The sequence below is a fragment of the Tinamus guttatus genome, unplaced genomic scaffold (assembly GCF_059628265.1).
Source record: "Tinamus guttatus ecotype Peru unplaced genomic scaffold, ASM5962826v1 Tinamus_guttatus_pri_ptg000087l, whole genome shotgun sequence".
In the NCBI taxonomy this organism is placed as follows: Eukaryota; Metazoa; Chordata; class Aves; order Tinamiformes; family Tinamidae; genus Tinamus; species Tinamus guttatus.
The window spans coordinates 1,096,412-1,119,725 of NW_028288621.1; the positions used below are offsets into that span (position 1 = coordinate 1,096,412).

Here is a 23,314-nt window from a genome sequence, read left to right on the forward strand (position 1 = left end):
CTATCACTGCTCGTCCTTTATATTCACGCTTAAGGAAAGACAAACCTTGGAAGTGGGAATTAGAACACAAAGAGTCAGTCAAAACTCCAACTGAAGAATTAGAAACATTTGAGTCACTGGGACCAGAACACCCCCATGAGCCTCTTACAGCTGAATGGGGTTTCATTGAACATGTTGCTTACTGTAACTTACAGTAAATAACTTACTGTTACTAAGGTACAGCAACTTACTGTTACTTACTGTAACTTACTTAGAGGCTGACCCTGATGGAACAAAAAGATATTTATTGTTTAGCTTGACTGCATTTAAAGAAAGGGAACTACAATATTCTGAATGGGAGAAAAATGACTTTTATCCTTAGTCCAAGCAGTTAAACAGCTTGAGAAAATACATCAAGGACAACCTGTGCAAAGTAGAGGACTATTTCATTTACTAGAAGCAATCCTAAAGGGGACTGCTCCCCCAGAAGGAATTGAACCAAACCACACAGCCACAAAATGCTATGCCTACCTAACAGGAGCTGCAGAAAGTATGCAGCTAACTGAAGGGCATACTAAGGTTTCCAAATCACAGATGCCTGTAAAAATAGACCCATTAGCACTGGGACAAGCTCTTAAACCTTCACCAATTTTGAACATACCACCCCTCATCGACGGAACACCTCACAACTGCGCAGACTTTGAGCAGGAGATTGATGAGGGTGTCCTGGGTTTCCTGCAATTGCCTCTGCACAACCAGAGGTTGGTGATGTGTGCGATGGTGATCACAGGCCTCATCCTGCTGTCTAAGAGATGGCAAAGAGTGCACAAGGGACAAGCGGGCAAAGCGAGGGAGATGGCCTGGTCCTGGAGGTGGACGCTAAGGCAGTGGAGGGAAAGGCAGAGGCAGCATTTGAGAGCTCAGGGTGCTGTGGACACCTTCCTTGCCACCTCGTATCTGCAGAGTGCTGCAGACAAAGCATTTGTGCCAATGTGTCCAGGCACACATGAACTACAGAGCCAGGGGACAGAAGAGGAAGCCTGGAGAGGGGAAGACTTTCTCTTGGTTGAGGAGGATTGGGTTAGAGATTTTTTAGGCAAAGCAGACATCCACAGACCAATGGCCCCCGATGGGATGCACCCAAGATTGCAGAGGGAACTGGCGGGCTTTAATGCTCAGCCAATCTCTTCCATCTTTGAGAGGTCATGGAGAACAGGAGAGCTGTCGGAGGACTGGAAGAAAGCCAACATCGCTCCAGTCTTCAAGGGGGCAAGAAGGAGGACCAGGAAACTGCAGGATGCTTGGCCTCACCTCCATCCCTGCAAAGGGAATGGAGCAACACAGAGTGGTTGGGGACAGCACAGAGTGTGAATTGAGGGGAAGAGGACCTGAGAGGGGAAACACAGGCCTCTGGGGCAAGGCCAAATGCAAATGAAGGGCCTCGGTGCATCCTAAGGCAGTGAAATACTGAAAAGAGGCTGTCAGGAGGAGAAGGCAGCCCCTTCTCAGTGTTGCCCAGTGGCAGGATGAGACAAGAGGCTCAAATGGAAAGAGAGGAACCTGCGCCTGAACATCCAGAAAAACTTCTTTACTCTGAGGGTGCCTGAGCCCCTGGGGAGGTTGTGGAGCTGCTCCCAAGCTGTCTGCACAAGGTGCTGATGGAGCACGCGGAGCCTTGGCCAACCTGGCTGCGCTCACGGGAAGGCAGCAGCGAGCTGATCTCCAGGCGGACGTGGGCCAGGCCGAGCAGCGGCTGCTGTGGACACACACGCAGGATGCGTTCTGGGGCCCAGAGCGACCCGCCGTGTGCCTCAGCACGGGGCACTGGAGGGGCACGGCCAGGCTGCCACCCCACACGTGCGCAGGAGATGGGACATGCCTGCCAAGAGCAGGCCTCCCTGGGACCTGGACAGCGACAGCTCATGCACAAGGCCTGTCCTGGCTGCAAGTGCTGGGCAGGACGGCCACGTCATCCCCGCTGCAAAGGCAGGCTGTGCCCTGCCCACAAGCGGCAAGGTGGTCTGCTGAGCTCAGGGAAGGGATAGGGGAGGCCTGGACCCCCATGGGTGCCCAGGGGCTGCCACACAGAGGCTCTCACCTGCTCATCCTCCTTGGCCTGGCAGTGGCCCCGCGCGCTCCTCATTTTCCGTCCTGCTTGGGGGTGGCAGTCCTGGACGTCAGCAGGAGGACCCAAGAGCAGGGGGGCTGCAAAGCCCTGCAAGGACCAACGGTGTCAGTGTGGTCAGCGTGAGGCCGTGGGGAGGGGAAAAGGAGCAGGGCTTGGTGCGGCTGACACAGGGCAGGCAAGAGGCTCTCCTGCTCTGTGCGGGCTGCAGCGGTGCTGCCCGTCAGCCATGGGCTGCGCTTAATCCCTGTCCCCTGGAGCAGGAACCGAGCCTGGCACTGCCCTCCCTGCCCCAGCGTCGGAGCACCAGGAAAAGGAGCCCTGCCAAAGCCCATGGCTTGGCTCGTGTGTTTGGGGATACCTGTGCACCGATGGCACCGCTCCCTTGGACCTGCTCTGCGTCAGCGTCCGCCTCGGCCCTCCTGGCCCTCTCTGGATCCTGAAAGGGAGAAATTGGATTGGTCCCGCCATCAGCGCAGGTGTCCCTGCTGCCTGGCAGCTCCCATTCACCCCCGACAGAAATCCCCCTCCCCAGGGCACGTGGCACTTGCTGCCCCACAGGTGCCCGTGTTGGCCTGTCCCCAGCCCTCACATCCCTGCCAGCACCCTGGGCTGGGACAAGGCCTGCACACAGGACGGTCATCCCAGGCAAGTGAATGGTGCTGGAAGTCTGGAGCCGGCCATGGGCCACGTCCCTCAGCGGCCACGGCATGCTCAGCTCTCTGGGCGCAGAGGGGACTGGGGAGGGAGCAGCAGGAAACCTCTGCTTCCCGAGCGGGCTTAGCCCGTCTGGAGCGGGGATCGTCCCGGGCACGTTAGAGCAGCCCTTGCCCGTGTGTGCCAAGTTTGCAGAGCTGTGCAGGCTGTGTGTGTGCATGGACCTGGCCCAGCGCTGCACTGCAAGGGGAGAGCAGGGATGATTTTTTTACTGTCATGGATCATAGAATCTTGTGGTTGGAAAAGACCTTTAAGATCACCAAGTCCAACTGCAAACCCTTCAACACCATACCTGCCAAACCATGTCTCTAAGTGTCTCACCTATGTGCTTCTTGAGTGCTGCCAGGGAAGGTGACTCCACCTCTTCCATGGGCAGCCTGTTCCAACGCTTCACCACTCTTTCCATATAGAAATTCACTCTAATGTCTAACCTGAACCTCCCCTGGTCCAACTTGAGGCCATTTCCTCTTCTCCTATCGGTAGGTATTCTGGAGAAGAGACTGACATCTGCCTCACTACAACCTCCTTTCATGTGGCTGTAAAGAGTGATGAGGCCTCCCCTGAGCCTCCTCTTCTGCACACTAGATAACCCCAGCTCCCTCAGACACTCCTCATAAGGTCAGTCCTCCAACCCCTTCGCCAGCTTTGCTGCCCTTCTTTGGACATGCTCCAGCACGGCAATGTCTTTGTTGTAGAGAGAGGCCCAAAACTGAACACAGCATTCGAGCTGCGGCCTCACCAGCGCCAAGTGCAGAGAGAAAAGCACAGGGGATTTAAGCACTTAACTGGACACGTTTTCAGGGTGCCCCGAGGCCTTTCCATGTCACACCAATAAGGCAAGGGAGGTGGTAAAAGTGTTGTTTCTTAAGGAACTAGAGCAAGATCTGGGGTACCAGAAAGGTACCCCAAGGTACCTTCTGATCAAGGATGTCATTTGATTACAAGACTCTTATAAATTGAAGGGGAAGATTAGTTACATTAGTTGCATTAGAAAGTTGTGTTAGTCCCCTCCCAGGGGTAAAAGATATTGTGGACTTGCTGTTGCCCTTTATTTCTTTTAGGAAAAACTCTTTTTAGGGAAGAATGGGCACAATGGGAATGACACAGGCAGTTCCGCGCATGTGGCTGGTCCATGTTTGCCGTGCAGCTCCTGGTGGGCCCAGCAGGGCTGGTTTAGAGCTCATCTACCAAGAGCCTCCTGGTCTCCTTCCTTGCTTGTCCCGTTTTACCGTGCACCACACACTCCCTCCCTTCTCCCTAACTGAGCAAGTCATGCTACCGCCTCTCATTCAAACGCATACACATTGCTACAAAAGAAACATTGGTGAGATTGCTCCTTTCCAGGCACGGCCTTGGAAGCTTCCTGACTTTCCAGAGAGCAATGCGCGCTCTCCTGAGGATCACTTGTCCTCTCTTGCCACTGCCTGAGTGCAGACGTTCAGCAGGGAACACCTCAGTGTTTAGCAGAGCTGAGGTCCTGCTGCCTTGGGGAATGCTCTTCAGCACAATGATGTCTTAAACTCTGTTTTCTTCCCTGATTTTCCCCTTACAACCACGCTTGGAGGAACTAACCAAAATACAAAGAAAGACGAAGATGAAGAGGAGGAGAACAGAATAAAGAAATAAAGGGAAATAGATAATGAAAAGAAAATATATGGGGAAAAGACACAGGCCAGAGTACAACATGAGGGATTTTATTATAATGTCTGTACAAATTTCTGTTGGGAAACTGCTTGCATTAATTTTCTTCTGGCATCCAGCCAGAGGGTTGAGGCGCAGCAGATGGACAGAATGACCCAGACTATTGTGTCCACGGAGATGGTTCCTGGGGCCCTCGTTCTCCTCCAGGAGAGGACGTTTCAGCTCTCCCGTGCTCTCCGAGGCCAGCAGCACAGAGCTGACAAGCTGCATCTGGATTGTGAGCGTTTGCTTGCAGCTCTCAGGAGGAGGCTGGTCTGGGCGGCCAGGGAACGCAGGGACGGCTGGATGTCATACTCCAAGGGCTGGAGGGCTGCCACACAAAGGAAGGGAGCAGCAATGTTAGGCACCTCTCTGCAGAGACATCTCCGCAGTGTCACCCTCCAAGCTGTCCTGGCCCTGCATGGCTCTCGTCATGGTGAGGAGGGAACCCGTGGGGCAAAGGGATCAGCTGCAAGTTGCTGCCGCTCAGCAGTGTCCTCCAGTGCCCCTGACCTCTTCCTGCACCCCAGAAACCTTTCCCTGGAGCTGGGCACACTGCTGGAGCTCCCTGAGCCCCCTCTGGAGCCCTCCCCTCCCTGATTCAGCGCAGCGCTGCCCTCACTCACCGCTGCAGATCTGCAACACCTTCTCCTCCCTGGCGTTCTTCCAGTGCAGCCCCGCCAGCCCTAGGCACAGAGCAGCCTTCACTCCTGGCCCTGCCCAGAACGCTCCCGCAGCGCAGATTCCCTGGGCAGGGACAACTTCCCCACAGCCTCCTCCCCGCTCACAGGCTTGGCCCCAGGGGAGCGGAGGAGCCAAGGCAGGGCCAGGGGCTCTGCTGGGAAGCAGCAAGGCTTCCTCCCGGCCATGCGGGGCTCCTGGAAGGCCAGGCCCTCCACCGGGCACGCTGGGCTCTGGCAGCCACGGCGCTGGCTGCCACGATGGCAGCTGGGTCCAGGAGCAAGGGACAAACAGAGGGACGCCAGGGGCTCTTGCTCACCAAGGAACCTCACGGCCGCCTCCCGCAAGGATGCCTGAGAGTCCTCCAGGTAGGGCAGGCTCTGCTGCACGTATTCTGCCACGTGGCTCCTGCCTCTCGCCAGCTGCACAGAGCACAAGAGCACAGGCCTGGCACAGAGCTTCCCCACAGAGCCAGGGCGGGCCCTGCTCCCTGCACCTCCCTTTGCCCTCTGCATCAGGGCATGGAGGGCAGCTCCCAGGCAGGAGCCGTGTGGGGCTGAGCTTTGGAGAGAGCAGCAGGCAGCGTGTGGCCTGGTGCTGCTGAGGAGCTGGAGTGGTGCCAAGGCCCACGTGGGCCAGGGTCCCCTTCAGCAACCTGGCACGAGGCCAGAGTTCACAGAGGGGCCACCTCAAGAGCCCGCCGGGACCACGCACTTGAGGAAAGGCGTCAGGCACACAGGAGCACGTGGTGCTCTTAGTGCTGGAGCAGTGCAGGGGAGGCACAGCCGCCTGCCCCTTGCACAGCTGTGAGGGCACGAGCAGGCCTCGTGCAGAGGGGGCCCTGGGCCACCAAAGGCTCTCCTTACCAAGCACTCTCCAATCCTCCAGCTCTGCTGAGCCTGGGTCATGTCCCTGAGCTGTGCCCACTTCAGGAGCACTGCATTGGCTGACAGGGCTTCCCAGGAGGCCTGCAGAGAGCAGCAGAGAGCAGGACGTGGCACCGCAGCCCAGATGAGGAGGCCTGGGGAGCACCTGCTTCGCCCCTCCACCTTCCCTCCATCCCTTTCCCAGCCCTTTGGAAATTGGTACCTTGGCCACGCTCTGGGTCTCATCGTGCAGGTGGAAGAAGAGCGGCAGAAGGCACCTGCGCACCTTCTTCTGCATCTCCTTCCTCGCCTTGCCCTCCACCAGCTCCATCAGCTCTTTGAAGTGGCGGATGGAGAGCTCTCGCACCTGGCTGGATGCCTGCGAGGAGAGAGGAGGGGGGACCTGAGCTCGGCTGCTGCCTGCCCACGCTCAGCATCAGCAGTAGCGAGGCTGATGTGCAGAGGGGTGCTTGGCACTGCAAGCCTCTGCAGTGGAGCTGCGGGCCCCATGTGCCCCTGGTGCCAAAGCGCCCTGGGGCCAAAACAGCTTTGCAGAGGCACCAGCTTTCCAGAACAGGCTGTGCCCAGAGAGAGCAGAGTCACGGGTGTCTTCTGGGCCTGAAAGTGCCTTCCCCTCCCAGCCCCACTGACACCAGGCAGCCACGGCAGGAGCTCCCACAGGCCGTGGCCCTGCAGAAGGAGGAGCCCGGGCAGACGCTCCAGCCCAGCGCCCGAGCACGTGCAGCCCCTGCTGAGGGCTCTGCCTGCCTGCCACAGTCGGTGCTGACAGCGTGGGGTCCTGCCTGCAGTGGCCACTGAGGAGCTCTCTGGGGTTTGGGAGCACCTGCGCCCTGCATGGAGCACTGGGGGAACGCGGTGCACTCAAGGGGTCAGTGAGAAGTGCTGGAGGGCTGCAGAGGCCACAAGTGAGGCCAGGAGAGCACAGAGAAGCCAGGCGTGGAGAAGGCCTTGCCCGAGTGCTGCCCACAGGGCTGAGCTGGCACAAGGTGCTTCTCCTTAGAGAGTGCCCACGCACAGAGCTCAGGCTCCCACAGCAGCCTCACCTCATCAAAGAGCGGAACCAGCTTCTCCACCAGCTGCAAGGCGACGGGGCCCACCGCTGCCCTCTCCATCCCCTGCATGATCTTTGCGGTGACGAGCAGGGCCTTTGTGCTCACACCCGGGTCAGCACTCTGCAGCGCCTCCATGAGCTCGGGCAGCAGACCCGGCATCTTTCTGGCCTGCAGGCAAGAGAGAATTTCCTGTTTGTGGAGTGAGGAAAGCCCAGCCAGGCAAAGGGCTCTGCTCCTTCAGCACCCGCCTCCTGCCCTGCTTCTCCACCGGGGCACAGGACACGCTGCCACAGGCAGCCAGTTGCCTTGGGCTGCTCCTGGGCTCCACTTTCCCAGCCCTGCTCAGTGGGACACTCCTTATGGGATCAGCGCTCCCTCAGCTAAGGCAGGTGGGAGAGACTTTCTTGTGCCGGCTGCAGCTGGGATGGGCCAGCAGTGCACAGCCCAGAGCCTGCCCTGAGGGACACAGGGGCTCGCCTGGCGGCCGGGCGTTTGTGGATGCTCAGCAAGGGAAAATGGAGCAACCGCCATGCGTCCCGATTCGCAGCCAAGGCCAAGCACTGCATTCAGCCCTGGCCTCCTCAGCAGCCCCAGACTGCCCACACAGCCCCACGTGACTCGGCATCATGCTCACCATCTCCGCTCTCCCGGCAAGGGTCAGGAGGCCTCCCAGCACCAGGGAGCGCATGGCCAGGCCTGGAGAGCTCAGGTAGCGCTGCAGGAGGTAGAGCACAGAGCACTCCTCGGCCTTCAGGTCTGCACAGGAGAGCAGCTGAAACGCACAGAGAGCAGCGTGTGGGAGCCTGGCAGGGCCTGCAGGACTCCCGCCCCTGCTGCTCCTGCTCCCCATGGACCGCTGCTCCAGCCCCACACACGGCCTGTGCTGGAGGTGGCGGTGCTGGCGCAGGGCCCACACGCCCCTCTCCCCCACTTCATGCCCTAGCACCGGCACTAGCAGCACAGCCGCTGCCCAGCTCCCTTGGCTGCTCTGCCGCCTGCTGGCCCTGCCTGCAAGAGAGGCCGGGCTCTGAGAGGCATCGCCGAGAACCGCTGCTTGCCACCAGGCCTACCTCAGCAAAGAAGGCCATGGCAGGGATTTCCTGCAGCTTGTCCCCTTTGGTGAGCAGCATTTCCACACGGCGGAAGATCCAGGACCGCTGCTCAAGGGGGGCTGTCCTCATGTGCCTGGTATGGGGGAAGAAAGCACCAGTGGGAATGAGCTGGCCAGGCAAACCTGGCATGGCATGGCCTACTCCAGCCGTGAACGCACAGGCCACAACGCAGCTGCAGCTTCCTCCACCTCTGCTCATGCAGCAGGTTTCTTTGGCCAACACACGTGCCCACGGGAAAGTCAGTCAGTGTGCAGTACTATGAGGCTCCTTAGGGAGGAACACTGGGCAAACCTCCTTGCTACACTAAAGCCCCGCTCTTCCAATAGCCTCTTTGGAGCCTCCTCCTCCCTCGCACGGCATCGCCCCACGTATGCACCTTGCACCTTCCCCTGTGCTCTAGCAAAGCAGCCTTGTGGCAGGCCCTGTGGGGCTGTGGGGGCCCTGCCTGCAGGCAGGCGCTACCTGCGTGTGCGCCAGCCCCCAGGGCAGGCACACGAAGCTCCAGGTCCTTAGGAGCTTCCTGGGGCTGACACTTATCCTCTGCCTGTGCCAGGAAGGCGGCTTCTCTAGGCGCAGCGTCCCCAGCACCCAGTGTCTCCAGGAGCACAAGGCGGAGGGAGGGATGAGCCAAAGGGTCTCTCACCTGGCCAGCAAGCTCATGCCGCTGGGCTGAGTCTCAGCTCTGAGCAGCAGCTCCCAGGCACCCTCCTGCTGCAGTATCTCCACCTGCTCTACGTATCCAGCACAGCAGAGCAGATCTTTCAGTGCCTGCACCGCAGACCTGCATGCGGAGCAAAGGCCAGTTACACTCAGAGGCCAGGCCCTGGCTGAGGGCACATGCAAAAGGCAGGAGAAGCAGGACAGAGCACCTGGCAGGGCTGGCTGGGGAAGACTCCTCCTGGCCTATGGATGCTGCAGCAGCTGAAATCTGCAGAAGCAGCGCCATGAGGAGCTGGGGGAAGAGGGTTGCCACCACCTCCGGGTGGCTGCTCCGCTGCAGGATGCCACAGAGAGCCTTGGTTGCCTGCAGCAAAGAGCCAGAGAGAGCGCTCAGTGCAAAGAGCCAGCGGTGCCAGCGCCTGGGGCTGGAAAGCACGGTGGGAACGGGGGCCTTTCCCGGGATTTGCAGACAGCCCCAGTTGTACAGAGGCCAGGCTGCTGCCCCAGCCCCTGCCTTGAGGCAAGCCCAGCACTGGGGCCACTCAGTGAGGCCTGGGGCCACAGGGAACTCACAGCGAAGGGGAGGATGCAGGCATCCTCGGAGAGAGCTCGGAGCCGCCTGAGCAGGAGCCGGTCGTCCAGGATGCCCAGCACCTTCCTCAGCACCTGGTCCAAAGTGCTGGGCAGCCCTGCCAGCACCTCCCACATGGCCGTGGCAACACTGCAGGCCCAGAGCGCCCAGTCAGCATGGCTGCCGCGGCCACGGCTCCAAACCCAAAGGTGGGCAAGGCCCTGAGCCCTCCCCGCTCCTCCCTCGCTTGGAGGGCACTGTGGGCCCTGCTGGGCAGCAGCAGATGACTGAGTCCCCGGTTGCTGTGGGGCCGGGGAGAGCGTGGTGGTGGGGCCCTGCCACCCACTTGCTCAGTGTTGGCTGCTGAGGGCCTGTGCCAGATGCCAGCAAGGCGCTGGAAAGTGCAGTGTGGATGCGGGGCCTGCCCTGCCCGGCCCTTTCAGGATTCCCTGCAGGTTTTCCTGGTTCTGGCAAGCAGAGTGTCCTGGGGTACCCTCCCCACACAGAGCAAGCCCTCCACCCTCCTGGGGCCTCTACCTGTCACACTGTGGGGAGCAGTTCAGCAGGCTCCTGACCACCTCGCTGGGGTGCCCGAACGCCAGCAGCAGCAGCAGGATGTCCAGGCTGCGCCGCGCTGCACCTCTGTTGATGCACCTCAGGTTTTCATAGATGCATCGCACGATCTTTGGCACCTGGAGGGCGCACAAGGAAGAAGAGGGGCAGACATTTGCTCCGCTAGCCCTGGGAAGTGCTACTTGCCTTCCCATCCCTCTTGGCTGGCTTCCCATAACCCTGGGTGCCCAAGAGAGATGCCTGGTGAGGAGGTGCTGCCCCTCGGGTGCAGGGCAGTGCCACCATGGCCTGCTTACGTTCTGCAGCCAGGAGGTGGGCTCCACGGCGACCACGTCCAGGATGCCGGCAGCCGCCTGGAGCTCAAAGGGGCTGGAGTCCCGCAGGCCCTCAACAGCCGCTACAATGATGTCCGCTCTCTCCGAGGGCAGGAGGTGTCTCCCAAACATCTAGGGCAGCAAGGGGAGAGGGAAGATCTTGTGGCCCAGAGCAGCATGACAGTGCTGCTGAGGCGAGCAGGCAGCACCGCTCCGGAGCAGGGCCGTGCTGGCAGCTGTGTGCAAAGCTGCAGCGGCTGCCGTGTGGAGGGGGAGCAGGAAGGGCCATGCAGCGGAGGGAGCAGAGCGGGGATCGGACTCGTGCATGGCACAAGAACCCCACGCACTGGAAATCCATTGGCTCATTTGCAGGTGTCCTGCTGATTCCCTGGCCCAGAGGGCCAGCCAGGCAGCAGCTCCTTACCATGGCCATGTGGCTGGTGCTCTTGGTGGAGGAAAGGCAGAAGCGAGTGTGCTCAGCTTTGCCTTCCCTCTGGAGCCTTGGATGCTCTGCACTATTGCCTGCCAGTTTCCTGCCTGCATGGAAGGAACAACACAGAGGAGTCAGTAGGAGGGACCACCTGACCAAGGGGCTTTCCCACCTACTGAAACAGGCTTTAAAGGAGTCCTGGGGAGTACATGGGAGCTGAAGAATTGCCAGGGAGAATCTATGGCCATTCCTAGAGGGAGAAGGGGAACTGCTTGCTGAGCTGCAGAGAGGGGGTTAAGTGTGGCAGCCTTTTCCCCTGCGAGGCAGGACAGGAGGCCTTGCATGGCAGAGGTGTGTGAGGATGCGCTGTTCCTCGTGCACTTGTCAGTGGGCATCCTGGTCAGCCTTGCGCTCATGCAGCGCTCCTGCTCCCCTGCTCCTGCACTGCAAGGCTTTCTTGTTGCTCCTGACAGCTGAGCAGAGGGGCTTGGTGCCGTGAGGCTTTGCTTGGACAGCAGCCTGTTCCTGGAGGGACCCGTTGCATTGCACTTGCTCTTACTCTTTCGCTGCAGGGCAAATCGGAAGGCGTAGTGCAGAGCATCGAGAGCCACGGTGCTGATGCCCTGCTCCTTGGCAGCAGAGCACAGGAGGAGGCGAGCCACAAGCTTGCCCAGCACGTGGAAGTCCTCCTTTGCGGAGAGCCCTTCAGTGGAGGTGCCGCAGGCCTGGCGGGAGGAGGGAGAAAGTAGCGGGCGCAGGGCTGCGGGCAGGCCCTTGGGCCAGAGGCTCTCGCAGCGCTGAGCACAAGGCAGGAGCAGTGCGTGCGGCAGCGCATCGTGCTCAGCACAGTGCGAGGCCTGGAGCCCGGGCAAGGGACTGGCCTCCCCTCGCCTCCTCCCGAGCAGCCCCGAGCCGACACGCAGGCGCTGGCAGCAGGGAGGAGGAGAGGCCGCTGCAGAGCAGCCCCTCACTCCCAGAGCAGCCGGGCAGCAGGCGAGGCAGGAAGGGCTGCCGCGCGCGGGAGCTGCGGCAAGAGCGCAGCCTCCAGAGAGCAGCCTCCAGAGGCAGCGGCAAAGGCAGGGCCTTGGGCAGAGGGGCCGCTGAGCGTCCTAAGCTGTGCCCAGGCTTGCCCTTGAGGGAGGGCGCAAGCACAGGGCAGGCTGCGAGGCCGGCCGAGCGCAGCGTGGGGGCCGCGTGGAGGCTGCCTGCCGCGGAGGTCCTTACCTGCACAGAGCAGGAACTGAGGAGCGCCCTGCTCAGCCTGGCAATCGTCCTGAGGGCCCGCTCCACCTCCGCTGCTCTCGTGCTCTCCGTGAAGGGCAGCAGCAGCTGGCAGAAGGAAAGCAACGCTCTGCCTTGCAAGAGCCCCACAGCTCTGCAGGAGCCTTGGCAGCTCTGGTCAGGCTCTGGCAGTGCTCGGGCCGCACGCACGCAAGGCCTCCTCAGAGCAGGAGCAAATCTTGGCAGCGCCTTCCTGCGCGCAGACACCCTTCCAGCCTTGGGGGGACAAATAGCCAGCCCAACGCGCCGTGCCCAGGGAGGCAGCCAGAGCCCAGGCTCAGTGCTGCCTCTGCCCCACAGCACATGCGCCTCCCAAAGGGGCCCCTCGACAGGAAGGTGCAAAGCCTTGGACAGGGAGGGAGCTGAAAGAAGCCTTGGCTTGATGGAGAGCCCTCCTGCTGCCCTGGTGGAGCTAGCACCTGTGCCTGCAGCATGGAAGGATGTGGCGAGGATGGCATGTGTGTGTGGAAGGGGGCAGATACTGTGTGTGGAGCAGTCGCTTTCCCTGTGAGGGATCTTCACAGCCCCGTGAAGCGCAGTCCTTGTAAATGTCCCACCTGCAAGAAATTCTGCAGCTCCAGGAGGCTGGAGGTGGGCGAATCAACCACCACCAGCTGCAGCACCTCGTCCAGGGCACTCAGGGTCTGCAAGGAGAAGAGCATGTTGTCGCACTCCTTTAGGGCGCCCCTTAGGCAGAGGGCATTGCCTTGAGTTCCTCCTGCCTGAGGGCAAGGGGACAGCCGTGGCCCTGCAGTGCAGCATGGGAGGCCTCAGAGCTGCAGAGCTCTGGCATGTGGCGCAGCCCAAAGGAAGGGGAAGGAAGGAGGATGGTGGGGAGGCAGTGGGGGTTGATACCATGGTGGTGTGGGATGCCTGAAGGGGGGCAGCTCTGCTCACAGAGCAGCCTTCCAAGAAGTCCTGCGTGAGCACGACAGGGGCTGGCAAGAGGTGATGGTGGCACCTGTGATTACCTTCTCTGTGCCTCTGGGAAAGGCCTGTGTGGGCTCCAGAAGTGCCTTCTGCTCTCCTGGCAGGCCCACGTGGCTGCAGGCACAAGAACCTGTAGGGAGGCAAGAAGGAGAGGAGGGAGAACTGTGGGACGTGTCAGCAGAGACTCGAGCAACCCCTTGAGCCTCCTGTGGCCACAGGCCAGCTGCCCTGGAGAGAGGAAGGCCTGAGAGGGAGGAGGGAAGTGGGGCCCTCACAGTCTTCCCCACAGGGCCCGTGAGGCCTGGGCTCTGGCCAGAGGATGGGAGCGATGCTTGAGCACAGCAAGGCAGGGAATTGTGCCAGGTGCAGCAGCGCTGGCCCCTCTCTTGCAGGCAGGGCACAAATGTGCCTGCCTGGCTGCAGCACTAGCGCCTGTGAGCGGAGGGAGGGAAAGAGGGAGGGAGGGAGGAAGGAAGGAAGGGAGGAAGGAAGGAAGGGAGGGAGGGAGGGGAGGGAGGAAGGGAAGGAGGAAGGAAAGGAAGGAGGAAGGGAGGGAGGAAGGAAGGGAGAGAGGAAGGGAGGGAAGGAGGAAGGGAGGGAGGCAGGGAGAGAGGGAGGAAGGAAGGGAGAGAGGAAGGGAGGGAAGGAGGAAGGGAGGGAGGCAGGGAGAGAGGGAGGAAGGAAGGGAGGGATGGAGGACGGGAGGAAGGAAGGGAAGGAAGGGAGGGAGGAAGGGAGGAAGGGAAGGAAGGAAGGGAGGGAGGAAGGGAGGGAGGGAGGCAGGAAGGGAGGGACGGAGGAAGGAAGGGAGGGACGGAGGAAGGAGGGGAAGAAGGAAGGGAGAGAGGAAGGAAGGAAGGGAGGAAGGGAGGGTGGAAGGGAGGAAGGGAGGGAGGAAGGGAGGGAGGCAGGAGGGGAGGGAGGGAGGAGGGGAGGGAGGGAGGAAAGAAAGGTGGAGGAAGGGAGGGAGGGAGGAAGGAAGGGAGGGAGGGATGCAGGAAGGAAGGGAGGGAGGGAGGAAGGAAGGGGGGAGGTAGGAAGGGAGGGAGGGAGGCAGGCTGGCAGGCAGGCAGGCAGGCAGGAAGGGAGGGAGGGAGGGAGGAAGGGAGGGAGGGAGGCAGGCAGGAAGGAAGGCAGGATTCAGAGATGGCAATATCAAAACATTTTCCTTCCTAGACCAAGAAAACATGAGATACAGTATTGTATGAAAACAAAGAAACAGATTAAAAGAACCATATATATTTTGGAAGTTGTTGAATAATGCCTGCAAATGTAATCTGAGACCAGATCAACTGGCCTCATTCTGTTTACCTCACTTAGACCAAACTGTCATTTATATGAGTTTTTTTTTTTTTTTTTAGTAAATGATTTTCCATTGGGATGCCTGCAATGAAAGTGTATTAAAAAGGATCTTGGAATAAGCCACACACCTGCCTGCAGCACCTCAACAGGGCCAACCTCAGAGGGCCCTGGCAGAGAATTCCTCTGCCGGGGACCTCTGTCCTTGTCCTCGTGCTCCCGGGCCACAGAGGGGCCTCCGTGCTCCTTCAGGAGCAGCCTGGAGCAGCCGGGAGGTGCCTCCGCCATGCTGTGGGCGAGAGGGAAGGCGCTGAAGGAAGGGGCGGCTGTGGGGGCAGCCCTGCTGCAGCCCGGGGGCTCTCTTTGCACGGCCGGCACAGAGAGGCTGCAGGGCTGAGGGCACCTGCCCGCCTCGCTGCAGGGAGAGGGGGGCTGTGCTGGGCGGCGAGCGCCAGCGCCGTTTCTCTTGCCTGCCTCCAAGACAGGAGCTTGCAGGAAAAAGGCCTGGGCCCTGCACAGGGCCTGGGCGCGCCAGGGAAAGCACTGAATGCGTTCAGGCTGCTTCTGCACCAGCTCCGCGCGCTTCCAGCTTCTCCCGGCACCGTCCTGCTGGACACTGCGGGCCGAGGCCGCACGGGCAGCTGGGCGCCCAGCAGCACTGCGTGCGCGGGGTCTGTCACAAAGGGTGCTGCTGTCACACACATGGGTGCCCTCGGGGCAGCACAGGCTGCTGGTGCTGGGCAGGCTGCCAGGGCAGGGGCAGGGACAGGGGCAACCGTGGGGCCTCTGTGCAGGCTTCCCCGCAGCCCAGCCAGCAGCGCTGCCCTCACAGCCCTGTGCTGCAGTGTGAGCCCTGCTTTTTGCTGAGGACACGACTCTGGGCATTCTGCTGGGCCTGCCTGGGAGCCAAGCGCCATGGGGAGGGCTGGGTATGGCCAGCTCCATGCACAAGGCCACAGACTTTACACAGCCCTGGTTCTACAGGGGCACGAGGGAGAGAAACCCGTGGCTTCTTCAAGGTTTGCCCTGGCCAACCTGCATCTGCAAGCAGCAGTCATGGTGCCACAGAGCACTTGACACAAGTGTCCCCTCGCCTTGTCTGCTGGTTCTCTTCACCTTCATCCTCCCCGGGAGAGAGGCAGTAATGAGTGCAGTGCGCAGCAAGCAGACCCCTCCCACGGCTCAGGCAGGGGCTTTTCACACTATGAGACATCCACCAAAAGAGTCAGGGTGGCCCCTGACTCTCCAAGGATCAGCTAGTCTACACACCCATGCCATGCAGGCATAGTCCCCTAGAGCAGGTTGCACACAATTGTGCGCACACTCATTTGCACACAGTTAACAAGCTTTTTTCCTTACGCAAATGAACCTGTGTTTCATTTTGTGCCTACTGCCTCTTCTGCTGTGGCTGGACACCAGTGAAGAACAGTCTGTCCCCATCCTCTTGACACCTGCCCTTGGCTAAGGAGGCCCAATTCTCCCAGCCTTTACTTGTAAGAGAGATGCTCCAGGACTCTCCACTGGCCTCCCTGCAGCAGTGCAGTGTCTCTCTTGTACTGGGGAGGTCTCAGAACTGGGCACACTGCTCCAGAAGTTGCCTCCCCAGGGCTGTGTAGGGCCACACTGATGGCTGCCGCATCATTGATGGCCCATACTTACCTTGTTGTCCTGCAGGGCTCCCAGCTCCTTCTCTGCAGAGTTATCTCCAGCAGCAGGTCAACTCCCAGGCTGCCCTGGTGCAGGCGCTTCTTCATGCCTCGGGCCAGGACCCAGGACCTTGAGCTTGCACTCAAGGAAGTGCCCGTCCATGGCTGTACAATAAATGCCTGCCAGAAGAGGAAGGCTATGGGAGATGCCAGGATGGAGCCCCCAGCAGTTCCTGTGTACAGCGCCCCCTTCCAGACAGGAGCCCTGGATGTGTTCAAAGGAGCCCTTCTGGCTGTCCCTGACAGCCCCTGCCAACTCAAAGGATTAATAGGAAGGCACTCTACATAAGTCAACATAAACCGTGAGTTTTCTTGCCATGTATGCAAAGTAGATATATATAAAAATACTGTACTGAGCAGCTCAAGGTTAAAGAATGATCACGGTCCGTTCTGCTTGGTCTAATGATGTTTCCTCCTGTGCTACCAAGATGCAGGGGACTTCTGTTTTACTTATTTTTAAAGAAGGTGTTTCATCCTGTTGCAGTTCAAATGGCGCGGCGACCTGGTTCAGGAACGGCACAGCCACCACCCCCAAGCCGCTCGGACCATCAGCTCACTGACACCAATGTGGTGGACGGCAAATGGCGTTTATTGACGGGTAACAAGGTGTTATATAGCTTGGTTTACAACGTCACATCGGTCTGCTTACATCATAAACTAAATGCTATTGGCTATTAGGGGCCCTATCTTTCCGTAGAGCACGATATCTTCCCGGCCGCCGGACCCTAACTATCTGCAACAATTTCCCCCCTCCCTATGCATAACAAAACTACCTAAAATACAACTATCTTATTCTTATTACTATCTTATTCTATTCTTATAGTTATACCAATCTTAAAATTACATATCATAAACTTGACATAAAGCATAAGGCACAAAGAAGAAGGTGCGTAGAAGGTAGGGGATGACAGGTAATACCGGGGTGTAGGAATAGGGTGTACCTTGGGATAACTTGGGGGTAATACTGAGTGGATATATTCTTAAAGCAGTTGTCGGTGTTCTACTAACGTGATGTTAACCTTCTCTAGCCAATTCTTGACAAACGGCATGAGCTTATTCAATATATAGGGTCCAAAGATTAGCGTCATCATGATCATTGTGATCGGCCCTAACAAGGTGGATATCAGGGTGGTTAACCATGGCGAACCGGTGAACAAATTTTTGTACCAGCTGCGTTTGGAACAGTGTTCAATGGGTGCTAGTTGGCAAGGCATGGCAGTGAAAACTGGTGGCCCTGTAGTTATTTTTGTACTAATTGCTCGAGATTGTTCGATCTGTTCAAGTACCCCTTTAAAGGGCTGGTGTGACTCTACCTGTCCTATAGTGACAAGCTGCAAAATTAAGATAACGCAAAGGCATCGCGGCCCCCTCTTGCGGAGGCTGTTTTGTTGTTTTCTGGATTTGGTCAGCGTGGAACTCACAGGCTCGGGTGGGACGCTTGTCACCGGGGCGTACGGGTTATGGGGGTGTCCGATGATCCGGTCCTGTGAACAGAAACTTACAATTTTCATTAGTTTTATTTTGAAGGTAACAGCCACCTGAGTTGGGGTCAGATGCTCTTCCTTTGCAACATGCTTAATCATGTCTGCCCCCGCCGGTTTTTCTTTAATTCGGATGGGAATATTTTTGCTCTTAGTTCTGTTTACCTTCTTTTTCTCCTTCCTTAAGTTTTTGAAATGACCGCTCTGATGTGGTTCTCAGCCCCTCACTCGGGCTTTCTCTCGGCCCCTCACTCGGGCTTGCTCTCCGCCCCTCACTTGGGCTTCCCTTCCCTGTCCGGTCAGGCTCATTGGTTCTCGGCCCCTCACTCGCGTGTCCCTCACCTGTCCGGTCACTCCCATTGGTTCTTGGCGCCTCACTCGCGCCGGGGGCACCCTCGCCCCGCCCTTCCCCTTGCGGCTGGGCACCATTTTGAGGGGCATAGGGTGGTGGCCTGACCAGTCGTCATCATGCTCTGACTTCTTTTCAATGTTCCTAGCTTCCTTGGCTAGCTCGCTCCAAACAGATTTCGGCCGTTTCTGCTCCTCTGTAAGCGGGACGGGGTTCAGGGATGGAGGGGATGTATCACCCTCTTGCAGACCTTTAGGCTCAGCAGAATTGCCATCATCTGGGGGGTGCAAAGTCTGTGCGGCTGCCCCAACTCCCATTTTCGGGGTGACCAACAAACAGTCCCTCACTGCCACCCAGGTCTCCTGCTCTTTTATAGCTTTCTGCAAGGCTTGTACAACTTTTCCCCAAGACTTAAGGTGTTTCCCACAACCTGAGGACATCGTCTCCTCGGCTAACGCCTTGGTACATTTGTCCCACACTTCAGGGTGGAGAATATCCACCGGCTGATCTATAACCTTAATTTGTAAAAGCCTCGCAACAGTGAGAGTAAAATCTTTTGGCTTACAATCAATACCCCAATGCTTATGTAATTGCGATACGACCTTCACAAGAGCTTCCATCCTCCTTGTTGTTCTGGTAGCGTCCTCTCTGCCGGGCTGGTCCACTTGCTCCGGCCACCGTTCACCCGTCCAGGCGATGATTCCCTGGTTTCAGCACCACTTGTTGCCGTTCAAACGGCGCGGCGACCTGGTTCAGGGATGGCACGGCGACCACCCCCAAGCCACTCGGGCCATCAGCTAGTTGACACCAATGTGGTAGATGGCAAAATGGCCTTTATTGATAGTTACACGGTGTTATATAGCTAAGGTTTACAACGTCACATCCGTCTCCTTACATCATAAACTAAACACTATTGGCTGTTAGGGGCCCTATCTTTCCGTACAGTGCGATATCTTCCGGCCACCAGACCCTAACTATCTGCAACACCTTGGAGATTCGGAGAGCACTTTCCAAGGCATGGATGCTCTCGCTGGGCACCTTGTCTCCAGGGAGTCCAAACACACACAGCAGCGTGCAGCCCTGCCAAGGACAGAGGCAGCGCACCCTGGGACAAGGGCAACAGCAAACGGCTCCTCCCAAGCGATTCCAGACTCCGTGGAGCCCAGTGGAGCTTCAGGACAGCCTCAAACAAAAGGCTGCTGATCCCAGCACCAAGGCAGAGCTGCTTTGCTTTTGCCCACTGCTCAAGACACAGAGCCACTTCCCTTTGCTTTGCTGCCCACACTTTTGTGGGGTGCACGGCTGCCCCACACTCACTTTGTCAAACAGGAAGATTTTGTTGATCTTGCCCTTGTAAGGACAGATGATATGCGACATAATGACGCTGCTGTCCTGGATCCCCTTGCACATGTGCTCTAAGCTGATGTCCCTTGCAAAATGCAGCTTGACAAAGAGGCAGCTGACCAGACGCAGCTCAGATAAGCAGTCCAGCGTCTGTCCGTCATTGATCTGGAGGACAAGAGCAGGAGAGTTTCAGCAGCCGACTCTGCCTGAGCCCCTGCTGCCTGCAGCAGTGACTAGAGGAGAGCACACAGCTGGGCAGGAGCAGGTGCTATCAGAGCAAGGAATAAATCCTCCCCTCTGGGCAAAGCCAGCATCAGCACATGCAACACAATCCTGCAATGAATCATTAAGCAGAGAAATGACTGCCAGGAACACACCACCTTGCTACAGGTATGGCACAACGGGCCACTCTCAGTGATGCTCTTAGGACTCCAGGGGAAGCTCACTCTTAGCCCACAGGCATGTCCAGAGCAGTAGCACTGGAAAACACAGAGGGAAATCCACCTCCCACCACCCACCTCTCTCTGCAGGAGCACCAGGCGGGCAGGCTCCTGGCACGGGCCACTCAGTGCCCAATAGCCCCAGGCTCTCCCTAAGCCAGCCTTTTCTTTGCCTGCTTCCTCGAGAACTCCCTCTGTGCAGTGCACAAGCCCTCCTCCCCTCCCAAAATGCATCTCCCAGCAGCTCAGGCTTACCTTCCGCACAACAGTTGCTGGGATGTACTTGTGCAGCTGCTTCCCCAGAACATTATAAGGGGGTAGGGTTACAGCAGGCCTCAGGATGCCTAAGGGAGGAAGAGCCACGTGGTCACTGGTGCCATGGTGCCATGGGCCTGCCTAGGAGGGTGCTGGGAAGCAGGGGCTGGCACAGGAATGCAGGGAAAACAATTCTTCTCCACTGGCATCTCTGTTCCTCTCGCAGGTGCTCAGCCAGAGCAGCCCCCTTCAAGGAGGAGGGAGCAGCCAGCCCCTGGATGAAGCTCACAGGCGTAAGCACTAAGTGCAAGCGAGAGAGGGCACAGGGCATTCCTCACTGGCCCCTGGAGAAGCCCACCCCTATCTTTCTGAGTGGCCCCAGAAGAGCACAGAGTTGGCCCTTACCTGCCCGCTGAGGCACAGAGGAGTTCAGCCAGCCTCGTTTCACTTGAGGCAAGATGTCTTCATATTCACCCTCAGACACCTGGTCCATGCCTGTAACCTAAAGGCACAGAGAACAAAAAGGGCTCCAAAACATCTCCATGACCCACAGAGGACGAAGGCCAAAGCCTTCCAGGTGCCCCGACCCCATTCTCAAACCCAGTAAGCAGAGTCTAGTGCTATCCCTGAGATAGAAGGGCAATAGCTACAGCTCCCCATCTACATCAACACCTGCAACTGTGTCCACCTTCATCTCCTCAGCCTTCTCACACCTTCCAAACTCAGGCCCACATCTAGGGCCTCCAAATTGCTCTAGAGGCCATCCCACCCACCTTCACTGCACATCCATCAAGTCTCCTTGTCCTGATCCTGCTCTGGTCACAGAGCTCCCAGCAGTGGGCTGACAGGATAACGTCACTCGCATTGGCAGCATGTTGGGCCTGCCAAACGTCATCCACAGCCTGGCCAAGGATCAGGAAGCGCCTCTCCTTTTCATCTCCCACAGTCACATAGGACATGTGCCCTGCGGAGATCCCTGTTGGGGAGAGACAGGCAGAGTTGAGGCACACTGCCTTTGCACCTCCTCAGCCCCCCACAGTTGGACTCTTCCCAGGCTCCATTGGAAACTCCACCATGGGCTCAGCATACTGGCACTTGTGCTCGCCCTCTGCACGGTTTGCATGCAGGCAGCTCCTAAATGGCTGCCTGAGTACACACAGGGGCCTCCCACCGCTGTTGCCTTTCAAAGGCGTGGCGAACTGATTCAGGAACGGCACGCGACCAACCCCAGGCCGCTCGGGCCATCAGCTCGCTAACACCAATGTGGTGGATGGCAAATGGTGTTTATTGATGGGTAGCACAGTGTTATATAGCTAAGGTTTACAACGTCACATCTGTCTGCTTACATCATAAACTAAACGCTATTGGCTATTAGGGGCCCTGTCTTTCCGTACAGCGCGATATCTTCCGGCCGCCAGACCCTAAATACCTACAACATTTCCCCCCTCCCTATGCATAACAAAATTAGCTAAAATACAACTATCTTATTCTTACTTATCTTATTCTAATTACTTATTCTTATTATTATCTTATTCTTATTACTATCTTATTATCTTATTGTGATCACTTATTATTATCTTACTCTTACTTATTGTTATTATTACCTTATTCTTATTACTATTTTATTCTATTCTTATAGTTTATAATAATCTTAAAATTATATGTTGGGGCCTTAGCACTTTTACAGGAATACGAGGAGCTGAAGTGATGAGAACTGAGGAGCTGAAGTGATGAGAACCGAGGAGCTGAGGCGGTGAGAACCGGGAACTGAAGCGATGGGAACCAAGGCCACCCGGAGAAGATAATGCTCGTTAGCAACTTTTTAATGAACTAGGCCGGCCATAGCCAGATAAGCATCTGGGAGGACCAGCAATAGAGCATCGGAAAGGAATGTCAGCCAGCTGCAAGCTAGTTATGCATGGACACTATAGCTTAACCAATGAGAATGCTGTTGCTTAGCGCGTGTGTACGCTTACAGGTGATAGAATTGTATAAAGCTACACCATAGAGAATAGTAAACGAATTGAACCTGCTTCACATTGAAGTGTCGTTCATTCCGTCTCGCGGGGTGGGCCTCGGCATCTGGTGACCCCGACGTGATACGACCGTGGGTAGAGTGGAGCCGAGAACGCGAGGGATCCTGCAGCCAGCGGAGAAGTAGCTGGGCGCCCGGGAGAGGCGGATCGTGGCCACGGCTGACCTAGTGAGTCAGGACTGACCTGGTGAGTCAGGGGCAGGATGGGGATTGCTGCATCAGCAACTAGGATGGAAATTGCTGCATCAGCAACGGAGCGTGCTATTATAGAAAGTTTGTTAAAGCTCGCTCAAAAGACTGAAACTGAGATCTCAAAAGACGATTTAATTGACTTGCTGCTGTTTTGTAAGCAGAAAAAACTCATAGAAGAAACTTCTCAGGTATATAAGCTCGAGTCCTGGGAGCGAGTGGGAAAAGAACTGTGGGATGGTGTGCAAGTAGGTTCAAAGGAAGCTCGGCGACTTGCGAAAATATATCGTCCCGTGCGGCTAATGCTTGAACAATTGCACGGGGAGGCTCAAGTCGCTGCTGCTTTGCGAGAGGCACTCGGCGGAGAAAAGGGGGAGGAGAGTGGCTCAGGAGACTCCGAGTGGACTGAAATTATTGAACCGAATCCATACGAGGAAATGGACAATAAGGAAAAAGGGATTTCATCTTGACAGGCGTGTCCAGTAACTCTAGCTGAACGTGAAGTATGGGGGGGAGTGGATGAGTATCTTCCACCGTGGGAGGGGGAGGAACGACCACCCCCGGAACGACCACTCCCCACAGCGCCCGAAATGGACGTGGATCCGATTAAAGTACCGATCCCGAATGGGTCGGATGACGATGACAGTACCATCCAAGGAATGCGACGAGAACTTCGGGAGCAAACAGAGAGAATGACGGAGTTATTGGAACAGATGTGGCGCTTAGATTGTGGGTCCAGGGCAAGGGATGTGAAGGCAGCATATAAGGCTGCCCATAAGGCTATCGTAGAGGGGTTGGAGAATGTGGATAAACAACTGGGGCAATGGGAGGCGCGAAAAGGTACTTCTAGCTCTAAGGTGAATGAAGAGGTTATGAAACGACAAAAGGAGTGGGTACTGCAGAAGGTTAAAGAAGGGAGTATGACAATTGACGAAGCAAAAAATTATCTACAGGCAAAATTTGGTATGGAGGGTTACATTTTGGGTGGAGAGATTGAGGAGTTATGGAAGGCTCAAAAGAAAGGGGAAGCAGCTGGAGGGAGCGATCCAGATGAAGAAGGGTTGTTGTCGTGGTTCCGAGCCACTGTAAGTGGAAGTGATAGTGCGGGAAAAAGTAAGGATGTGGCGCCACCTATTGATCCAACTTTTAACGCGGGAGCGCGGTATAAGGGGTTGATAGAGAATGCTCGGTTACAGGGGGACTTTATATTAACTCCAATAGCAG

General features: G+C 57.4%; 2 protein-coding genes across 2 annotated transcripts in view; both read right to left on the reverse strand.

Moving 5' to 3' along the window:
• LOC148595533 (adenylate cyclase type 10-like) overlaps window positions 1–23,314 on the reverse strand; it is a 253,341-nt gene that overhangs the window by 219,501 nt on the left and 10,526 nt on the right. Inside the window, 4 exon segments of the mRNA XM_088520384.1 lie at window positions 19,145–19,336; window positions 19,867–19,955; window positions 20,272–20,368; window positions 20,640–20,842. Coding sequence (XP_088376510.1) covers window positions 19,145–19,336; window positions 19,867–19,955; window positions 20,272–20,368; window positions 20,640–20,842 — 581 coding nt within the window.
• LOC148595543 (maestro heat-like repeat-containing protein family member 7) lies at window positions 773–14,579 on the reverse strand. The gene is made up of 23 exons (XM_088520370.1): window positions 14,423–14,579; window positions 13,034–13,122; window positions 12,620–12,706; window positions 12,006–12,110; window positions 11,341–11,506; window positions 10,776–10,888; window positions 10,334–10,483; window positions 10,002–10,156; window positions 9,467–9,614; window positions 9,103–9,257; window positions 8,877–9,014; window positions 8,696–8,828; window positions 7,756–7,893; window positions 7,113–7,289; window positions 6,272–6,427; window positions 6,049–6,150; window positions 5,475–5,604; window positions 5,128–5,187; window positions 4,583–4,776; window positions 2,466–2,543; window positions 2,078–2,194; window positions 1,664–1,735; window positions 773–784 (listed from the first exon to the last, which is right to left on the reverse strand). Exons 1-23 carry the CDS (start codon window positions 14,577–14,579, stop codon window positions 773–775), a joined length of 2,832 nt encoding a protein of 943 aa, XP_088376496.1.